Here is a 21,422-nt window from a genome sequence, read left to right on the forward strand (position 1 = left end):
TATATATACATATATATATATATATATATAATATAATATATAATATAAATATATATATATATATAATAAATAGAATATATATAATATATATTCATCCTCTCGAGCTCTTCTCTGAGCCCTTGGTATTTCTCCAGCTTCTCGTGTTCCTTCTTCCTGATATTGCTGTCATTCGGAACCGCTACATCGATCACTACGGCCGTCTTCTTCTGTTTGTCTACCACCACTATGTCCGGTTGGTTAGCCACCACCATTTTGTCCGTCTGTATCTGGAAGTCCCACAGGATCTTAGCTCGGTCATTCTCCACCACCCTTGGGGGCATCTCCCATTTTGACCTCGGGACTTCCAGGTTATACTCGGCACAGATGTTCCTGTACACTATGCCGGCCACTTGGTTATGGCGTTCCATGTATGCCTTGCCTGCTAGCATCTTGCACCCTGCTGTTATGTGCTGGATTGTCTCTGGGGCATCTTTACACAGCCTGCACCTGGGGTCTTGCCTGGTGTGATAGACCCCAGCCTCTATGGATCTTGTACTCAGAGCTTGTTCTTGTGCTGCCATGATTAGTGCCTCTGTGCTGTCTTTCAGTCCAGCTTTGTCCAGCCACTGGTAGGATTTCTGGATATCAGCCACCTCCTCTATCTGCCGGTGGTACATACCGTGCAGGGGCCTGTCCTTCCATGATGGTTCCTCGTCTCCCTCCTCTTTCTTGGGTTTCTGCTGCCTGAGGTATTCACTGAGCACTCGGTCAGTTGGGGCCATCTTCCCAATGTATTCTTGGATGTTCGTTGTCTCATCCTGGACTGTGGTGCTGACACTCACCAGTCCCCGGCCCCCTTCCTTCCGCTTAGCGTACAGCCTCAGGGTGCTGGACTTGGGGTGAAACCCTCCATGCATGGTAAGGAGCTTTCTTGTCTTTATGTCAGTGGCTTCTATCTCCTCCTTTGGCCAGCCTATTACCCCAGCAGGGTACCTGATCACGGGCAGGGCGTACGTGTTGATGGCCCGGATCTTGTTCTTACCATTCAGCTGACTCCTCAGGACTTGCCTGACCCTCTGCAGGTACTTGGTGGTTGCAGCTTTTCTAGCGGCCTCTTCATGGTTCCCATTTGCCTGCGGGATCCCCAGGTACTTGTAACTGTCCTCTATGTCTGCAATGTTGCCTTCTGGTAGTTCAATCCCCTCAGTTCTGACTACCTTCCCTCTCTTTGTTACCATCCGACTACACTTCTCCAGTCCGAACGACATTCCAATGTCATTGCTGTATAGCCTGGTAGTGTGGATCAGTGAATCGATGTCTCGTTCACTCTTGGCATACAGCTTGATGTCATCCATGTACAGGAGGTGGCTGACAACTGCTCCGTTCCGTAGTCGGTATCCGTAGCCAGTCTTGTTAATGATCTCACTGAGGGGGTTCAGGCCTATGCAGAACAGCAGTGGGGACAGAGCATCTCCTTGGTAGATCCCGCACTTGATGGTGACTTGTGCTATGGGCTTGGAGTTGGCCTCTAGTGTTGTACGCCACATCCCCATTGAGTTCCTGATGAAGGCTCTTAGGGTCCCATTGATCTTGTACAATTCTAGGCATTCCAGTATCCAGCTGTGGGGCATTGAGTCATAGGCCTTCTTGTAATCAATCCAGGCAGTGCACAGGTTGGTCAGTCTGGTCTTGCAGTCTCGGCTGACTGTTCTGTCTACCAGTAGCTGGTGTTTTGCGCCTCTGGTATTCTTGCCAATTCCTTTCTGTGTCCCGCTCATGTATTGACCCATGTGCCTGTTCATCTTAGCCGATATGATGCCTGACAGGAGCTTCCATGTAGTACTGAGGCAGGTTATTGGTCGGTAGTTGGAGGGGACCGGTCCCTTCTTGGGGTCCTTGGGGATCAGGACCGTCCGACCTTCGGTTAGCCATTCCGGGTGTCTCTCGTTAACTAGCAGCTGGTTCATTTGTGCTGCCAGACGCTCGTGGAGTGCAGTCAGCTTCTTTAGCCAGTAGGCGTGAACCATGTCGGGCCCTGGTGCTGTCCAACTCTTCATACTGGAGACCCTTTCTTGGATATCTGCCACTGTGATGGTTACTGGACCCTGTTCAGGGAGGTCGCTGTGGTCTGCCCTCAGATCCACTAGCCACTGAGCATTGCCGTTATGGGTTGCGTCCTTCTCCCATATGCTCTTCCAGTATTGCTCCGTCTCCAGCCTTGGTGGTGCTGTTCTCTTATTGTTCCCTTGCCACTGAGAGTACACCTTTGCTGGTTCTGTGGAGAACAGCTGGTTTATTCTCCTGCCTTCTATCTCTCTGGTGTACCTCCTCAAGCGGCTGGCCAAGGCTGTGAGTCTTTGCTTGGCAGTTTCCAAGGCCTCAGGTATGGACAGCTTGCTGTATTTCTTATGCACCTTCTTTGTCGCACCTTTCTGCAACTCCGTTAGTTGGCTATATATACATATACATATATATACATACATACTACATATACATATATATACATACATATATACATATACATACATATACACACATACATACATATCTCACAGCTCACCATTAGCCAAGTATACCTGAGCTCACATTTAGACGAGATAGCATAGATATACAGGTAATAAATAACTAACTCATATAGGAGATATATATATATATTTAGAGAAGGCAGGAGATATATAAATAATAATACCAAGCTGTTTCCTCTCTAAAGCAACGATATGTTAACATCTCTACTCATATTATCAAAGCACACACACACACACACACACACACACACATATATAAATACAGAGACAAATATAAATAAAATATACAAAGGGGATAAATAGAATAAATAGGAATAAAAAATTAAAATACAAGTGAATTGCACATTTCAAGTATTGAGGTCTATTGCACCGTTGACTATTAACAAAAGTATTGCACAAAAGGTATTGCACAGTGAGGTGAAGAGGCACTACAGCTTATTGTCCGTATTCAGTAAGTGAAAATAAAATAAACAATAAAAGGTGAATCAAATGGACCATTACGGCAAGGCTGGGATGGTCAGTTTGGTAAAGTAAATCCGTTGGGCATCTTTCTTTGCCTTTAGACAATAATTCTGATGGCAAAAGAGCCAAACGGGACAGGCCAAAAAAATAAAAAATAAAAAAATAAAAAAATACAGTTTGCCATTAAAATCATTTTAAGGGTCTGATTGAGATCCAAACCTGTTAGAGGATTTTTAAGTTTTATTGTCATGAAATGCAACTGAGTGATATACTGATAAGTGTTTACTATTTCTGCTTATGCAAACGTCTTTCTATCATGAACTCTCTGAACAGTCACATCACAACACCACAATGAGTTGTGAAAACAAGCTGTTATTGTTAGATTAAGTTCCAGAAACTGCATGTTCTCTCCCCACGAGTGAAGAGCGTGCAGCTAAGTTCCTGTTTTATCTTTGCTTTGCCATGTGACATCACTATACTGAGTGTATAAATAAAGATGCAAGACAAGTGTGGGGTGTGTGAGTCTTGTTGGGCTCTCACCCGTGGACGTTACCTGCTGAACTGTCTGAGTGTCATTTCTTCACCTGAGTGTTTGATAACTGTTCACCCCTAACAAAACCCTTTGCAGACACAGCTAACTGGAAACAACTGTAACGTGTTGGCCCACTCCTCAATTTCATTAATGAGTGTGCAATTTTGTCCGTAATTCTATTTTTTCAAGCCGCCGTATTGTTGTTCGACTGGTTCAACCAGCAGCTCATGCTTCCTTCGGCCCACACTTCTTTTGAATCAACCAAGTGCAAAAGCTTATTAAAGTGTGCAAAGACTCTTTTAACGACACTATGACACTGTTGTGCCCCCACATTTGCGATGAGGACGAGTCATTACCGAGGTATTCCCAAAGTGACGTTCATCTCTCCTCTGCCAGCAAAGTGGAAGGTGTTGAGAGTCATCTGGGTGGAGGGCTCACCTATGGACTGAGCTGCCAGCAGACCCACAGCTTCACCTGGGTCACACAGCGAACGCTGCCACTTATAATGCAGCAGCTGGCGAAGGCTGAGGACAAAAACAGAAAGTTATAGCCTGCACAAGTATCATCTGTCCCAGCTGTTTCCAGCTGTTCTAGGTACATGAGCGTAAAAACCCCTTTGTCTATATTTAGCCTCGAATTACACAAAGAAAGCTCTCAGTTTTCATTCACACGTGCTGTCATCACTTTATTTGGTGGTTCTCGTCCTTCGTTTAATTAGAAATGCACTTCTGTGATCTTTCTTTTCGATCAGGTTTTCCCAGGACTCTGAGCATCCCTCTTTAACAGGAACAGTTTTATCAGGCTTTCACATTACTGTGTAGAAATATTTGGACCACTCCTCTTGGCAACCTTACTTTGCTGGTATTTGGCATTTGTTTACACACAGCTCTTGTAAATTTCAGGCACACTCAAGTGTGGACTTTGAGCGCGTACCAGCACTTTTATCTTTTTTCAGCTGCTCTCGTTTAGATTTGCTGCTGTGCTCTGAATGCTGCTCTGTTGCATAACCCTATTTTGGCCAAACTGTCAGCCTAACCCTCTAAGAGCACTTTGTATACACAGTTTGTGGTCAGCTCGATCACTGCAAGGTGTCCAGGTCCTGTGGCTGCAACTGGAAATGATCACCGCTCCAACACTTTGTCTGATGCTTGTCCTGATATGATGTGTGGCATTTGTGCAGATGCAGCTTTGCTAACCAATGCTGTGGTTCTTTTGTAGAGAGAAGAGCCAAACAAGCCTTTTAGTATGTTTCTATCTGAACTCTCATGAACTTTAACATGGTAACTGAAGACTGTAGAGTCTACGATGTCGCTCTTGGGGTTTTTTGCGGTTTCTATGAACATTGCATTCCTTTGCTATGATGTTTCTCTGCTTTTAGATGTGCTCACACTAGTTCATGATCATCAAATGAAGTGCTTTTGATCAGCAAAGCACAGGCATTCTCTAAAACTGTAATAGGTATTTGTCCCCATTTGAATATTCAGACACTGAATACCTGTGTGTGTCCAGTCTGTCTTGGTTCGCAGTGTCTCTGCTCTGCAGGTATTTCTCTGTGATGCCATGAAAGTTTTCAGAGATTGATCCAAAGAAGACATCAGGCCTAAACAGGCCCAGCGACGGCTCCGGGCAGTGGGAGGACTTCCTGCAGTATTTGGATCTGCTAGCTTCATCCAGAGTGTGCCACTGTTGTACAAGCTGTGAAGTGAACAGAATTCAGTACGCTGTTTATTTCGACTACATTGGAGGTCGGGAGTTCACGTTATACAATATGTGCTGAGGAAGAGCAAACGTACCTGCAGCACAGCAGGATTTCTGCCACAGTCGGCCTCTACTTCATCAGTCTGTTTTAATTTTCCCAGCTTTTTCTGGGAAAAAAGCAAAAACGCTCCTGGCAGAGATGAAAACATGGAAACACAAACATTAGTTACAGAGGCAATGCACAAATATGCATGCAACGATTCACTGGACTCTCCTGATGAAGTTGCTGCTACGACCTACAACAGTTCAAAGTGGTAATTTAGACAATTTTTTACTTTTTCATACAAAAAGAAAAGTTTTACAATCAAACTATGTGATTGGAAAGAGTTGGGCAGACATGTCAACCATCAGCACTGGTCCAAGATTTTACACTCAGTGCATCTCGAAAATATCATTCGGGCAAATATGTGGGAAATAATTTCCCTGCAAAGACAAACATTTTTACATACCACTCCGTGGACATGCTAACTCTCTCTTTGCTTTCCAGCGCTGGATGGCAGCAAAGTGCTTAGTGGCACTTTGAGGGTCTAAACGTGCTAAAATTTCATCCAGGCCCTGCGACCTCCTGATGACCTGGCAGGAAGGGAAACACACGTCTCCTTCATTCAAACTGGCATTGTACACAGGAAGTCATTTGCTCTTTGCACGTCACTGTCACTTATTGTTGCTCGCCGGCAGACATTCAAGCACCAGCTGCCTTGGTATATTTGTCACTCTGACAATTTTACTATCCTGTTATATCTAAATCACCAAAATCCGGCACACGCGTTTGTAGCCGCTTCAACTTATCGCCTCGAAAGTGAGGAAAGTGTATCCCGGGATTTACTCCCAATATACATGGTGACTATCAATCAATCAATCAATCTTTATTTATAAAGCACTTTTCATACAAAAAAAAATGTAGCACAAAGTGCTTTACATAGTTAAAAGCAGCCCACCCCACCCTCCAACTCACTCCCCACACTCTCATTAACATAAATGATGTGAATACACACATATCCCCCCCCACACACACACATACACACACACATACACACACGCGCACACTTAAAGAGTAAAAATTGGGCTGGGCTCGCATGAGCCAAGTGAGGAAACACTATAACAGGGAGCCGTCTGCACCGGGAGCCGGTCACAGACCGCAGCCTCCAGGCTGGGCACACAGCAGGAGGGAGGCAAAGGAGCCCCCCAGCCAGGCTGAGAGGACCCCAGAGACCCAGCAGCCACGGTCGATCACAGCCCCGGTGCAGAGAGCGCCCTCTGAGGAAACACTGGAGATATGACACAATACGATGTATACAGGGTAAAATGATAAAATAAATAAGAACGGGATACAATATAAATATAAATATAAATAGAGTAAGAAGATTAAAAAAATGAATAAGAATAAAATCAATAAATATTAGGTAAAGTCTAAATTAATAATAGAATAACAGGATAGAATAAATAAGCATAAAATAAATAAACGCTAAGTAAAAGCTAAATTAAAAAGGTGGGTCTTGAGCCTGTTCTTAAAAACATGTACGTTCTCTGCGGCCCTGAGCTCCTCCGGCAGGCTGTTCCACAGACGAGGACCATACCACTGAAACGCTGCCTCTCCGTGAGTATGTGTCCTGACTTTAGGGACAATTAAAAGGCCAGCACCAGAGGACCTCAGGGTCCGTGAGGGTTCGTATGGTAAAAGCAGATCTGAGAGATAAGAAGGCCCAAGACCATTAAGACATTTAAAAATCAATAAAAGAACTTTAAAATCGACTACCAATGTGAGCGCAGGATAATCACACATGACAGGTTAGAAAATATAGTAGAAGGTTACCTAGGCAACCGGAGTCTGCTAAGCATCAGCTTGAAAGAATGGCGCAATAAACAAATCAGTTCCTGTCTGCTTTGATGTTATTTTCTGCCTCTATTCTGAGCGCACGTAAAAATATTTGCAAGTGCAAATTTTGCATTTTGAGAAGAAAATTATTTTGCATAAAGAAAAGTTTAATTTGAGCAAACAAAATTCATTTCTATGTGCAAATGTATTTGAGTGTTTGCTATTATCCATATACACACACAATAATGTGTGTGCATATGGATAATATATATATGTAATATATATGTGCCACAAAACCAACCAATCACAAGTCTGTGATTGGTTGGTTTTGTGGCACACTTATAACGGCGTACAGAAAGAGTTGAGCGTGCACGGAGGAAAGCTGCTGAGAGCGCGAGCGACACAATGAGAGCAGGTGTGCAGATGTCTGTGAGCACACAGAGCAGAGATCTGAGCGCGAGGGGCTGTTATTGCATATGTATATGGATATTAGCAAACACTGAAATAGACTTCTTGCACGCAGCAATGAATTTTGTTTGCTCAAATTAAACTTTTCTTAGCTCAAAATAACTTTCTTCTCAAAATACAACATTTGCACTTGCTAATATTTTTACGTGCGCTCAGAAAAGAGGCACTAAAATAATAACGCCATAGTCTGGGCGCATTCAGATTAATGTGGCTTAGCTTTCTTTTTGTAGCTTCATGCTAAACTAAGCTAACAGTTAACTAATATTTATAGTTTTGTTAACAGCTGGGCTAATACAACAAATCGTCATGGAAACTGCACAGTATTATCTGAGTTGCTGAGCACTAATGTGCTTGTATGCAGTACATATTTATCCCCCACCGAGGCCCATGACCTGCTCCTTCACTGTAGCAGTACCAACCACAGAGGGGGGAAGCACTGAATTTGGCTGCGATCTTCCACAGCACTATCACAGGGAGCTGTAATGTGGCTGTGAATCAACAAATGGTTTGTGTGCAAAGTTAAGGTTGCGGTTAACAAGTTGTTTACCATCGAAAGCTTTTTATAACTTGTCGAGCTGTACGCAGACAGTACGCAGTTGATGAAACACTGAGCCAGCCATACGTGTATCATCAGCCATGGCTGGTAAAGTTTAGCTTTGCAGCACTACCTTGATATGTGGACCGTCTCAGAATACCATTCACATCCTCGCTGTGTTCATACCTCATAGTTGTCTTCTATGAAGGGGAACTGTCTTGGTTGCAGGAACTGAGTTTTGGGGATATCTAGTCCGTCCTCGCCGTACAGGAACTGGACCACAGAGCCATCGCTGTCTCTTACCGTCAGGTCGTACTGCACTACCAAACCCTCCAGATGTTTTATGACACATCTGCAGAGGAAATGGTTTGAAGAAGGCAGAGGGGCAGATGTGCCATATTACTGACCTTACACTGTGTTTGAAACACCTGCGTTTGATATTCTCTGCTGCTCACTTCCACACATTGCCAAATTGAAGCAACATTTCCCTCTGAAATCAAATCAACTTGCTTCTCAATCTCATATCAAAACAGGGTTTCTGGTTACAAATGATCTCTGTTTGTGTTCACTCCAAAACGAAGACTAATGCTTTATCCGACCACGCTGGCATGCAAAGAGATTTACAAAGCTCACAGCAGTGCACATATGAATGCTGTTCAGAAATCCTGTGAACTCAGATTTGAATAATGTTTCATTTGCACAGCACTCATTGCCAGCCAAAACAACAGTGAGTAAAATTCGTATAATATTTGCATTTCTTGCCACAGACAGACACAGGGAGCATTTCTGTGTTTTTTGGGGCTTGTGTTAGTAAAACTTTTGTTACCTCTGCAGATATCCTGATCTGGATGTTTTCACGGCCGTGTCGACCAGTCCTTCTCTGCCAGCCATGCAGTGGAAGAAAAACTCCTGAGGATGAAAGAAATGCATCATAAAGGAAGAAAGTATTCAAATCCTGTGCTGTGCCACTCCAGACTCTGATCAGGTGCCTCATATTTGCCTTTATTATCTTTCAACTGTGCCCAACAGAAGCAGAGTTTACTTTAAAAAACCCATCAGCAGCAAACCTGAACTCTAAGGAGCTGCTCTTAGCAGCGAGGTTTAGCTCTCTCTATAGAGCATAAAATGAGAACAACCGCATTGGGATCCTTTACAGGAAGTGGTCTCGGTGGGTTGAACTCCAGTGGTTCTTTTATGGTATGAGTGTGAGCCAATGAATAGGGTCTCTCACAGCACGCCATCACGGCTGAGGTGGACGCAATAAGTAATTTCTTAAATGATCCTGAGGGTTATGGAACAAAAACCTCAAGTGGAAGACCCCAAAAAAATTCACCAGCACTGAGCCGGAGGATCCAATTGGCTGTCCATCAAGACACTGGACGATCCTCGACCCAGATTAAGGCAGTTACTGGTGCCGACTGCAGCCCTATAACCATCAGATGGCATCTGAGACTGAAGGGCTTTCTTCTCTTATGTGACCCTTGTCTGTGTGGTAACACCTGGGTTTTTCAACAGGACAACGCTACAGTACACAATGTTCTTTCAGGAGAGTAACATCACTCTTTTGGACCATCCTGCGTGTTCCTCTGATCTAAATCCAACTGAGAACCTTTGGGGATGGATGGCAAGTTTACAGAAACGGACGACAGTTCCAGACAGCAGACGCCCTTTGTGCGGTCGTCTTCACCACTTGGAGAAACTTCGCTCACCTCATGGAAACGCTTAGATCAAGCATGCCGCAACGAATTATTGAAGTGATCAACAATAACAGTGGAGCTCCTCATCACTGAGTTCATGTCTGAACTTTGATTTCTGTTTTGGGGGGTGTACGAAAATGAAAATATGATTTTTTGCCATTTTTCAAGCCGTCTTAAACGTTTGAGTGTGGATGTATCTAAATCTACAAGACAGCTAAATGTTCAAAATATCAAAGTCTACCTCCTTAAGTAACGTTATAAAAAAAACTTCACCTGGCCGCACAAAAGGAGCTATCATGTAAAAGTGACTTTTAAACGTTACCTGTGGTTTGATGCCTGTGAGGAATCTTCCAGAAACAAAGCCTCCAGCACCGGGCGCAGGGTCGTAGGGCTGGAAGCACGGCAAGAATTTCCCAGAGGGCATCAGTGGAGGCCTACGGCCCTCCAACTCAATCTGACCAAGCAGACAGGAAATCTGAAACACACACCAACACACAGGTCAGGACATCTGTAGCTTAACACACCTGGCTATCAAATCAAGAGGAAAGCCAAGGTGAATGTGAGAGCGAGGGGGAGGGCCGTACCTGCATGGTGTTCACTGTAGACCCCTTGGCTCCTGATTGGACCATCAGCTGGAGGTTGTTGCCTGGGAAAGAGGTGTGTAGTCCAACTGGCATACATACCTAACCAGCATACAAAACAACGTGCACACTGCATTAAACCAAACACGGAGTGAAACCTGTCTGAGGGTGTCTGAGTTATAGAAAGGAACGATCTAATGCTTTAGAAGATGCAATTAAAATGGATAAATCTATAATGTTGTTAAAAACAGTCTCAATAACCAATCATGACAACACTAGAGCCCAACAATAAATCAACTGATCTGATATACAGGATGAGATTAGACATTTTCTGACATACATTTTTACACATTCAGAAACAAATCAAATGAGTTTCTTTAGACGCTTCCTCTGCATCGACACAGACGTGTGACTGGACCATTAAACCTTCTATTCTTAAAGCAAACAAAGGAGGAACAACGTGGCTCTGAAACAGCAGTGACAGGTTACCTTGTTGATATCATTGTTGACTTGGTTTGCCACTTCTTTGAACTTGTGGTCGGCCGTGATGAAGTCTCTCTGGTCTGGGTTGAGGTGAGCATCCTGCCAGCGACTCTGAGCCTCGGCTTGGACCACATTGGAGGGCAGATTAAAAGCAGCCTGGAGCGCCTGAATGACAAAAAGAAAAAAGGAAAAACAAAAATAATAAAGTACCGAATCTTTAAAGCCACCATGTGGACAATCTGAAAATATGTAGACTTTGCTGCCCCCTAGTGGAAATCACCTAATGCAGCAACCACTTGCAGATTATTATCACCATAATGTGAGTGAAGCAGATACAGGGTTCATAGGCCTTTTTCAGGGTCAAATTCAAGCACTTTTTAAGCACTTTCAAGGTCCCTTTTCAAGCTTTTCCAGCACATGCCCCCCCGAAAAAAAAGAATGCATGTTTCAATTCACATCACTTCAGTAAGACCATGTGAAAATTAAAACAAACCACCCTCGGTGAACTTAAACACCTTTGTTCACCTTTTGTTGAGAAATAGAAAAACGAACCACACAAAAATACTGCAAAAGGAAACGGTCGTCTTATATACATCATGTATAAACTCAAAATGCACATTTCACTTAAAAATTAAGATGTGACAATGTGAACAAATCAACTTGTTAGAGATATTCTTCTCCTGTTGACAAACTGTATCAGCACAATTTATCTAAATTCAGACAAAATTTAAAATATGAGTAGAAAGTGATATTTTTGACTATAAAAACCAAAAACATGTTTAACGAATCATTTTGATAACTTGAAATGCAAATAGAAATTTTTGCAAACAACAAAGTTATTTGGTATTATTTACCTAAAAATACAGCCAAGGCGCAGACGTTTTTTATATAACCATTTAAAATTATTTACAGAACAATCAGCTGTTCTGCATCAAATAAGAAGGCACAAAAACTATTTATACAACTCCTAAAATAGTAGGGGTGGGGAAAAAATCGATATTGTGTAGTATCGTGATATTTTCTTTGCTAATAATGTATCGATACAGGGGCAGCAGAAATCGATATTTTGTTACAAAAAAAGTTTTTGTGGACTGGAACATGCTCTGACTTCAGAGCATGTTGATCCTTTTCATGAGCAAGAATCCTGACATTCCTTCACTGTCCAAATGTGTTTAACTTTTTTTTTTTGGCAGCAATAAACATGACAGTTTACTTATTTTAATTTAAGACATGTTTTATTTTAATTAAGTTTAAAACTTTTTTATTTAATGTAAAATTATATTTTGTTTTAATTTACTTTCAAATTCTTCAGTTGCTGAAGGGGCTGCATAGTTTTCATATTGCATAGTTCAGAATAGCTATAATTGTACCAGATGGTTGCATTCAGTTAAGTTGGACTAGACTGTGGCACAAACCGTTCAGTTTGTCAACAATAAAACTGACTGAAATGAGAAAGACTGAGTGTGAGACTTTGATATTAGATAAAATGAATATTGATAAAGTTTACCTTTATGTACAGAATCTGAATATCGCAAAATATTTTTAAAAAATTGCAATAATATCGTATCGTGCGTTAAGTATTGTGATAATATCGTATCGTGCGTTAAGTATTGTGATAATATCGTATCGTGGGATGTATGGTGATTCCCACCTCTAAAAAATAGTTTGTGTCACTATAACACAGATGAGAACAGCACAGGGATAAACATGCAGGTCTGACAGCAGCTGTGTCACTCAGCGTTTACGCTGCAATCTGCCTTTGGTGGCTTTAAGGCAGCAACTGTGACGTTCACTAGTAGAACTGACACACAAAACAAAACAACGACTACACTACACACTAACTACACAAGACAACACACTAACTTGAGACTCCAAACACGATAAACGTCACTAATCTCTCATGTATCAAAACTGTCTCTCTCTCTTTCGCTCACTCCTAAAGCTTCCCTCTCTTCCCAAACAACCAGATGCCACATGTTGCCATATCATGTTTTTGATTGGTCGACATGATACATTTTTCCACCAACAGGGAAGGAGTGTTTTTTTTCTTTTTTCACCAATGACTGTTGTTTTTCACTCACAAGCAAAGCGTGTTTGCTAGCGCTCTCCTTAGAAAACTCAGTTTTTATGGAACCCTGCAGATAACAGATTCATTTATTAAGAGCACGTTTCTATAGTGGTTAACAGCTAACCACAGCTTCCTTTTTCCCCATTAATTAGCCACATCCGCTATAGCTGACAGTGTCACACTGCACACTACAGACCATTCCACACCCTCTCATCTGATCTTTGTGGCTCTCACATCTCACCACAGCCACAAACTGCTTTCATCTCATTCTTGTCATTCCCACATTCAGCCTACGAGCACAGTGTTTCAGTGATGTTTGCATTCACACGTCCTCAGTACGAACGAGTTTTATAACACGTGTTTTCCCAGTGATTTATAAACCCAGCTGCCTGCTGAAACGTCAGCGTTGTAGAAGCGTTATTGTGGACACAGCAGAACTGGAAACAGCCTTACACACAGACATTTAATGACTGTGTACAGGTAAGCGTAATATAATTACTGTGTGTAGTACATATTTATCCCCACAGGCCATTTTTCAGCACCATGGGGCCCATGAACTACACCTTTACTGTGGCAGCCATTTTGGCCAGTGGCGTCCAGGAAGGAGGAAGCACTGAATTTGACAAAGCTGCAGTTTAGTCTCTCTGTGGTGTCAAATGTAGAGCGTGCGTTCATGCTTGCAGGCTGTTCAGTGAAGACCACATTAGCTTTACTCACTTTGGTTCCAATCTTCAGCGACTCCTTAATAATTTTCTTCCTCCGCTTGTTGGCGCCTGGTTTTACCAGGATGTCCTCCACACCTGGGCACAGGTCAAAGGAAAAAGTTAGTGTTTCTGTTCCTTGTACACAACTGACAAACAGGTGAATCATCAGCATTTAGCAATCATTTCCCAAGTGCTGGTAAACAGAGCAAGAAATTTTTAATATATCCCTTTATGCTGGATGGTTACATTATTTTTTCCCCTAAAACCAAAAACTACCAGGATGAAAATGATGATGCAGTTGTGCATCCTTTATGCTGGCTAACAGCCTGCAGTCGTCTCATGCACGTCTCTGGAGCAACCCCAGCCTGTCCTTCTCTGGCAAACCTCTCCGGATCCTCCAGATTTAACTGCCTTCTAGCGAGGACCCTGGTCTTTGGTTCACCCGACAGATTTTAAAGTCAGGACGTTGTGCAGGTCAGTCAGCAACGCTCACTTTGAACTTCTGGAGGTCGTTCTTCACCAGGACGTGTGTTTAGGTCGTTGTCATGTGGGACGACACACTGCTTAAAGTTGTGTTTCAAAATCTTCACACATCCTTCATGGTTTCTTCCACCTTGATGAGATTCCCAGTTCCAGACACACTGAAGCGTCCCCGCAGCATAATAGTCCCACCACCGTGCTTCCCTGTGGTCTCTCTCTTCCTGCATTCTCCAAACATCAGCAGCGTTTCTTAGTTTAGTCTCATCTGACCAAAGGACAGCTCGAGTGTGCAGAATCTTTCTCCAGGTTGCTCTCAGTGTACCTGACACATTTGTGTGATTGCAGTAATACTAACAGGGTTCAGGGGAGGAACGAAGAACACTGGTCAGTATCTGGGTTCTTACCCAGAGTGAAGCCTCTGTAGAGCTGCAGGTATGCAGTGAAGAGTCGAGCCAGACAGCTGAGCAGTTTGCCGCTGGTTTCCCCTCCATACAGCTCATAGCAGCAGTGCACCAAACCGTAAGCCGAGGAGCCATAATGAGCTTTGTCCAGAACCCCAACTAACAGCTCCCCCTGACGAATCACCACCTGAACACAAAGACGTTCGAAAGAAGAGGAGAAGCAAGCGTCAACACCCCGAACCAAAGCAGAAATACAAGATCCCTGGTCTCCTTTAGTAACTGAGTAATTCGAGTACTTTTGGCTCGAAGAGTGTACATACCTGAGAGTCACACATGCTCTCGGGTTGGTACCCTGGAGCGGCTCGTGGTGGGACCTGGATCCACGCCTTACTAGGAATCTTTGATTTGCCAGCCAGGTTGAGAGGCACAGCTTTCTCTGGGATCACATTCAGCAGGAGGGTCGACACCACCTATGAGGAGCACCGAAATCATCACACAAGAGATGTTGAAGCCATGAATTCCTTATTTTTACTATTAGAGTTCAAGACGATGGATAATTAACACGCTGACCTTTGACTAAACTCTTTCGTTCAGCTTCCAGCATCACGCTGAAAAGCTTCTATTAAAACCAAAACTCAAATGTACGTTCGCTCACCTGTTTTCCCGTCCATAGCTGCTGTGGTTTGAGTATCGCTGGAGGAAGTAACTTCACCCTGCCCGGTTTGTCAGTCAGCCCTCTGTACACCAGCTCAGTGTACTGGTCTTTGGTGAAGAAGCAGCCTCGTATTGTCATCCTTGTTCCTGACACCATGTGGTCCTGGATCAGGCCTGCTAAAGGTTTACCATCCTGAGGAGAGAAGAATGAGAAGGTACAACCTGCAGTTCATGAGAGGAAGGAGGCCCTTACTCCAGATTCACAGTGGAGTACTTCGATGCATGCGATGGAGCGTTGTCCTGCATAAAAACCAGAATCAGGTTTGGGAGTTGAGTTTTAGTCTTTAACCCCAAAAGGTCCAACGAGCTCATCTTTAGTAACGCCAGTCCAGACCAGAACCCCGCCTGCACCTCGCCGGTTAATTTGTCTTTTTAACGTCAACACAATTCTTGTGATCGTGTTGACTAGGGTTGGGTTTCTGTGATCACACACCAATATCTTATTTCAACAATGCTGCATCCCTCTGAAAGATTTTTTTTTTGCCTTTTTAAAGTCTATTAAGTTTATTGTTTTGGCCCAAAAGAAGCTGCCTAATAATTATGCACACCTAAATAAAGACTTTTGATCTCTTAAGGCCACAACTTCCCTTACTCCACAAATACAGGTCACCTGATGTACTTAGATCCAAAAGTCATTCAAGGTTACGCAACTTGATCGTTAAAAATTAAATCAGTCCGTCTTTGAGTAAAAGTGAAGGTTATTGCTAAGCTCATGGATATGGAAGCCTGTTTCTGCCACTAAAAAAAACAAAACAAAACTAATTCATCTTTCTCAAAAAAGTAAATAAATTTTGACTTATTAACTCAAAATTTTGAGAAAATAAGTCAAAATTTCAAGTTATGGATACTTTTTTTTTAAATTTTTGTGGCAGAAACGGGCTTCCATACACGAATCATTAAAACCAGAGGCTCTATTTCCATAAGCAGGAGTCTCCCCCTGCTGGCCATTAGAAATAATAGAAGTTTAGAGGGTTTTTATTCATGGTCGTCTTACATGTATAATCCAGTCTGTTTATAACGTTTTGCAGCTATAATCCCTGAGACTGCCGGGCTGCAGTGTTAATCCTGTGTACTCTCTGCATACACACACATACCTTGGGGACGAGGTACTGCTGGTCAGTGCTGACTAACGTGTAGGCCTCGGCTCGGCCCAGCTCACTTTGAGGGAAGTGAGCGTTCATTTCATCCCCATCAAAGTCAGCATTGTAAGCTTTACAGTTGGCATAATGGAGCCTCAGCACCTGGAAGATCGAGTTGAGATCAAGTACAGATCAAAGTAATCCACAAAGCACAGCGGCTGAGGAGCTCGGAGCTACCTTCTCTCCTGGTAAGATGCGTGCACAGTGGGCTTGGATGGAGGGTCTGTGCAGAGTCGGCTGTCTGTTGAGCAACAAAACATCTCCGTTCTTTATGTGTCGATTCACCTGAGCAGACGAAACGCAGCTAGTGAGCGCTCACGCAGGGCGTTAAATCTGTGACTGACTGCTGTTTCAATCCACGCAGCTGACTTACGATCTTCATGGGCATCTTGCGTGGACCTGGAGAGGGTGTCAGCAGCTCCTTGGCCACCGCCTCCCTCTGTGCGAGGCAGGTAGGGGAGAGGATGGTTTTCCTGCCGTCCTCGTTTATCACCATGGAGGCACCGGGGTGGACGTTGGGCCCGTTGAGAACGGCCTGCCGGAGCTCCTTCACATTCCAGGGAGTGACTGGCTGAGGGTAGGTCAGCTTGGTGGCGAAAACCTGCACGGATACACAAAACAGCCAGAAAACTTTGAGCTCCAGTCCTGATACCATTTTGATCTCGTCTTCTTTAACAAAGGTAGGGATGTACCATAGGTATTCCTATCTCGTTGGTGCCTATGTACATGTCTGGGCAGATGACAGATCTTGCGGCGTAGTCCACACGTTTGCCCATCATGTGTTTCCGAAATAATCCGTCTTTCTTCTCAAGGATCTGTAACGTAATGTGGGAAACTGTAAGGTTTACTTGCCTAAACCCTGGTCAGCTGTGCTCGTGCTGGTGTGCAGCGAGGTACCTGTCTGATCCCAGGGTATTTCTCTGTCATCAGTTTGTCCATGTCGCTGTCAAAGACGATGTTGACGTGGCTCTGCAGGCGGACCCACACGTTGTACAGTTTATCTGTTAGAGTCGCTCCCAGGATCCCGGACAGAAACGACTGGTCCGTCTGCTCGACAGCCTGAAAAGAACCACATCCACTCTGCCATCACAATCTGGATGGAAGAAACGCTTCAGCTGCTCAGCTTCTTACACTCTTCATGTTTCATCGTCTCCGACTCACCTCTGTCTCCGGGACAATTTTCTCGCCAGCTATGAGGGCCAGGAGTTTTCTTATGATGTCACAGTCCTTCATGACAGCCTGCATGTTCACTGTCTGACCGTTAGTAAACATCTGGTCACCCAGGCGATTGATTGGACGATACCTGACAGGGGGGAGATGAGGAGTGTAGTGTTTGAATAAAAATAAGCTGCTCGTACAGCAGTAACAGATTACAGGTCGGAGTGGTAGGTGTTTCAGTGTAAAACAAACAGGTGCTACTGTGCCAGCTGTGTGATGTTGTACCTGCATGGCGGGACCACAAGCAGCTCCAGGAAGAAGAGGTCAGGGTAGAAACTGCTTCCCCCTTCTTTGGACCACATGCACTCCTCCAGCCCAGAGAACAGACACTTGAGGAAGAAACCTGAAGAAATAACACAAGTAGTGCTTTGAATTCTGCTCACACACACACACACACACACACACACACACACACACACACACACACACACACACACACACACACACACACTAAAGTTTCGTGACTGTAAGGTGTGCACTCAGGTATTTTTATGACTGGCCACGTTATACATGTATTTGTATGAGAGCATGAGCACGTTCTTAATAAATGCAGAGCAAAAATAAACAATAGTAAAAGCCAAAGCGATCTCTCTCTTTTTTTAAACTTGTTACATTGCATTTTACACATATGTAACGAGCAGCTTCTTTCATGTTGGCTCTCTAACACACCCCCAAACCAAACGTCCAGCTTTAAATACTCAGAAATGCTGTAATCTCCTCACTGAAACTGGAATAAGCATCATATTTTAATACACAACAACCTTCCAGCACAATGAAGTTTGACAGAGCTGAAAGGCAGCTGAAGTTCCCTCTTGTCTTAATGGGACGCTTTGGCCAAACACAGGTTTTTTTCCTACTAAATCACAGGTTAAGCAGTACACGCTGATCTGGGAGAAAAGACTTTAAATCTCACATGCAGCTGAAAGTCAGGGTTGACTTTTAATCCACAAGAGACATGTGGGTGAATGTGTCTGCGTTTGTCTGGAGGGAGGGGCTTAGAAGAGCCTTAAACATGTAACCTGGAGCCTTTATTTCTGGCCTACCTTCCTTTTCCCACACTTTGTTGACGTGCTCTCGAGCAGTGCTGGCAGTCATGTAGACTCTCTTTCCACGCAGCAGATCTTCTGCAGGGAGACATGGTTATGGATCAGAGTGAGAGGAGGTGCGTGCAGCCACCACTAAAACAGACGTATATCAAGTCCACCACAAATCACAATTAACCAGACATTTGTTCAGCAGTGAAACTGCATGACAGAAAAGGCAAGTTACGCAGCAGCCGTCGAGCTAACAGTCAGCTTGATTTTGTGCCACGTGTGCGGACTGTGCTGTGTTTTGTCTGTTTATCTGCATTTCCTGAAAACACTGCTCACCTTCAGTTTTGTCACTGGTTTGAGCTCCTGATGGCATCGTGACAATCAGCTTACTGTTGTGTTCGTGACGCACTGTAGACCTGCCACAACTACACAAACACACACAGTGCATGACTACGTCACAATAAGGGAGAATATATTGTTTATATGTAAGTATAAACCTCTCCATTATCATGTATTACATTACAGCGAGGGATGATTAAACTTTGACTTGAAGGCGACTTTAGAGCAACACTTTTCAACACTGACATCCAGTAAAGACACTATTTGCTGAAATCATAAACAGGATGAATATCAGTGACAGATGTGTGCATTCCATCAAGTTACCCGCAGTGAGGACACTTCCTGGTTTTCATATGGATCTTCCAGAAGTCGTTAATCAAACTGCCTTTCTTCTCAACCAAGTGCTTAATCTGAAACACACACACACATGCCAAATAAACAGAAAAACTGCACAGCTGACACAAATGCACATCGCAATCTGATTTACGTGCGGTTTTATTTCATTCACAAAACATCTCCATGCATTCCTTCATGAGTCTGTAAGTGTGTACTCACAGGTTTGGTGTTCTCTGAAGTCGCTGCGTTCATTCCAACTGTGGCGTCTGTAAACACCTGCAGCACCTGCACGACCTCATCGACAGTCGCTTTGACATTCTCCTCCATGTACTAACACAAACACACACACAGAGTCAAATGAATCAAACATAAAGAGACTAACACTGACCTGTGATAATTACAAAGCACAGAGAAGCAGAAGTGAAAAAACAAAACAGTGAAAGACCCCATTGTAGGAGAAGCTGCTGCAAGAGTCCAAACTCGGTTAATTTCTTTTTAAATCCCTTGTAAAACTAACCACACCTGTCAAAACTAGTTTGCTCCGTTTACTACACCTGGCCCTGTGTCGGTGCACTTCATGCCATTGTGAGTGCAGAACCCACCTGGCCGAGAACTTGTTCGATCTGGTAGACCTCCTGCATGGCTCCGTGGTCCAATAACTTGAGCTGGTTCAGCAGCAGGTGCATGGCTGCTCGAGGACATGTTAGCATGTGACACGCCAGGCACGAGCCACGGATCAGCAGGTAGAGTTTCTGAAGAGAGAGGTCAGCGCAGACATTAAGGTGAGGAAGGAAAAGCAGATGCTTAACACTGCTACTCTTTGTAAGCGTGTATGTGTGCATGTGAAACGCTTACATCAAAGAACAATGGATTATACACAGGAAGAGGTAACTCTATGTGTCCAAGGTGGCCTGGGCAGTTGTTGAAATCCTGACAGCAGGTTGAACACACCTGGGTAAAAGCAGCAAAACACAACCATGAACACATGAAAACAACACATTCAACTGATCATTATTTATTCCAAAATCTACAGATTCCAGAACATTATGAGCCCTTTTTGGTGGATTACTTCCTGAAACTTTAGCTGTACAGGCATAAAACCTAAATGGGAAATAAAATGGTACGGACTAATCTGTGACAAATGCATCATCACGTCTGAAGATCTTACCTCTTTGATGTCTGCTGGTCCCAGAGCCAGATCATACAAGCCGTTTGGGGCCACATTCCCAACACCATCCAGGAACCTGAAGTTAGTGATGGCTTTCACACTCAACTTTCTGCATGAGGGAAATTCGCAAGATACATAGATTATTAGAAATGCACCAGTTTGTAAACCAAACCTCAGCTTTCACACAACAGCTTGTTGGAAATTAAGAGGACATTAGTCATGACAGGGGCACAACAAGGTTTCACTGGCTATTTTTGAATCATGGTACATAAAGAAAGTTCAGATCAGACATTTTTGACGTTATTATCGATGCATTATGTCTTTACTACGGTTATACTGAATTTCTAGCAGCTCGTGGGTCTGTTCCGAATAGGTGCATATCTGTGTTTACTCGATGACACGTTCTTTATCACAGCATACTGGGAGGCTGGACTGTAAAGTAGCACAACGGTAATAACCTTATAACGGGAGGTCCTTACACGTTTCACAGATGAACACACATTAATAACAACAACACAGCAACCACAAGACATACTATGCGCTTTGTGAAAAGCCAGAACTTCTCATCATGCTGTCTCTTGCGTGTTGTTTTGAACTAGCACTTAGCGCGTAGCTAAAAACCGACCAGCTCCCTCACCTTATCTCTTCGGCGGAGTAAATGCCAAACGACATGCCTTCCAAACGCCGCCATGGCACTTCTTTTCCGAACAACATCTTCTTTGGCGGAGAATTATCAGCACTTTTTACCCGTTTACAGAGATTACTTCATGGCGCTCAGTGAGAAGCTATTCCTCCTGTTTCACACGTGGGGCCGTAACACGTAAGTTTCTACGACAGGGGAGACACGAATAGGTATGACTAAACTTTCCACAACACCTGCTGGATGTTTAAAGTTTAAATGACCACACTTAAAGATAAATATTCTTTTTTGTTCTACATGAAAGGGAAAAGTGCACTATATCCTCCAAAATGTCACTACTTGTTA

At 43.6% G+C, this 21,422-nt stretch overlaps 1 protein-coding gene and 1 non-coding gene across 2 annotated transcripts in view; both read right to left on the reverse strand.

Moving 5' to 3' along the window:
- Positions 1-21,404, reverse strand: part of polr1a (RNA polymerase I subunit A) — a gene marked incomplete in the record, with an annotated part of 40,318 nt that extends 18,914 nt beyond the window's left edge. Inside the window, 28 exon segments of the mRNA XM_042212879.1 lie at positions 3,855-4,022; positions 4,994-5,193; positions 5,292-5,386; positions 5,706-5,829; positions 8,262-8,427; positions 8,902-8,984; positions 10,095-10,247; positions 10,357-10,455; positions 10,843-11,001; positions 13,622-13,704; positions 14,493-14,676; positions 14,810-14,959; positions 15,145-15,336; positions 16,298-16,444; positions 16,520-16,627; positions 16,716-16,943; positions 17,035-17,157; positions 17,240-17,401; positions 17,504-17,645; positions 17,786-17,903; positions 18,604-18,684; positions 18,931-19,019; positions 19,258-19,343; positions 19,489-19,599; positions 19,872-20,021; positions 20,125-20,220; positions 20,438-20,546; positions 21,075-21,404. Coding sequence (XP_042068813.1) covers positions 3,855-4,022; positions 4,994-5,193; positions 5,292-5,386; positions 5,706-5,829; positions 8,262-8,427; positions 8,902-8,984; positions 10,095-10,247; positions 10,357-10,455; positions 10,843-11,001; positions 13,622-13,704; positions 14,493-14,676; positions 14,810-14,959; positions 15,145-15,336; positions 16,298-16,444; positions 16,520-16,627; positions 16,716-16,943; positions 17,035-17,157; positions 17,240-17,401; positions 17,504-17,645; positions 17,786-17,903; positions 18,604-18,684; positions 18,931-19,019; positions 19,258-19,343; positions 19,489-19,599; positions 19,872-20,021; positions 20,125-20,220; positions 20,438-20,546; positions 21,075-21,151 — 3,683 coding nt within the window.
- Positions 13,401-13,537, reverse strand: LOC121812004. Its single transcript, XR_006052808.1, has one exon. It is a non-coding gene; the product is annotated as a small nucleolar RNA SNORA5 (small nucleolar RNA).
- Positions 21,405-21,422: the final 18 nt, after the last annotated feature.

Source organism: Haplochromis burtoni, unplaced genomic scaffold (assembly GCF_018398535.1).
Source record: "Haplochromis burtoni strain Fernald_Lab_line unplaced genomic scaffold, NCSU_Asbu1 Contig_399, whole genome shotgun sequence".
Lineage (NCBI taxonomy): Eukaryota > Metazoa > Chordata > Actinopteri > Cichliformes > Cichlidae > Haplochromis > Haplochromis burtoni.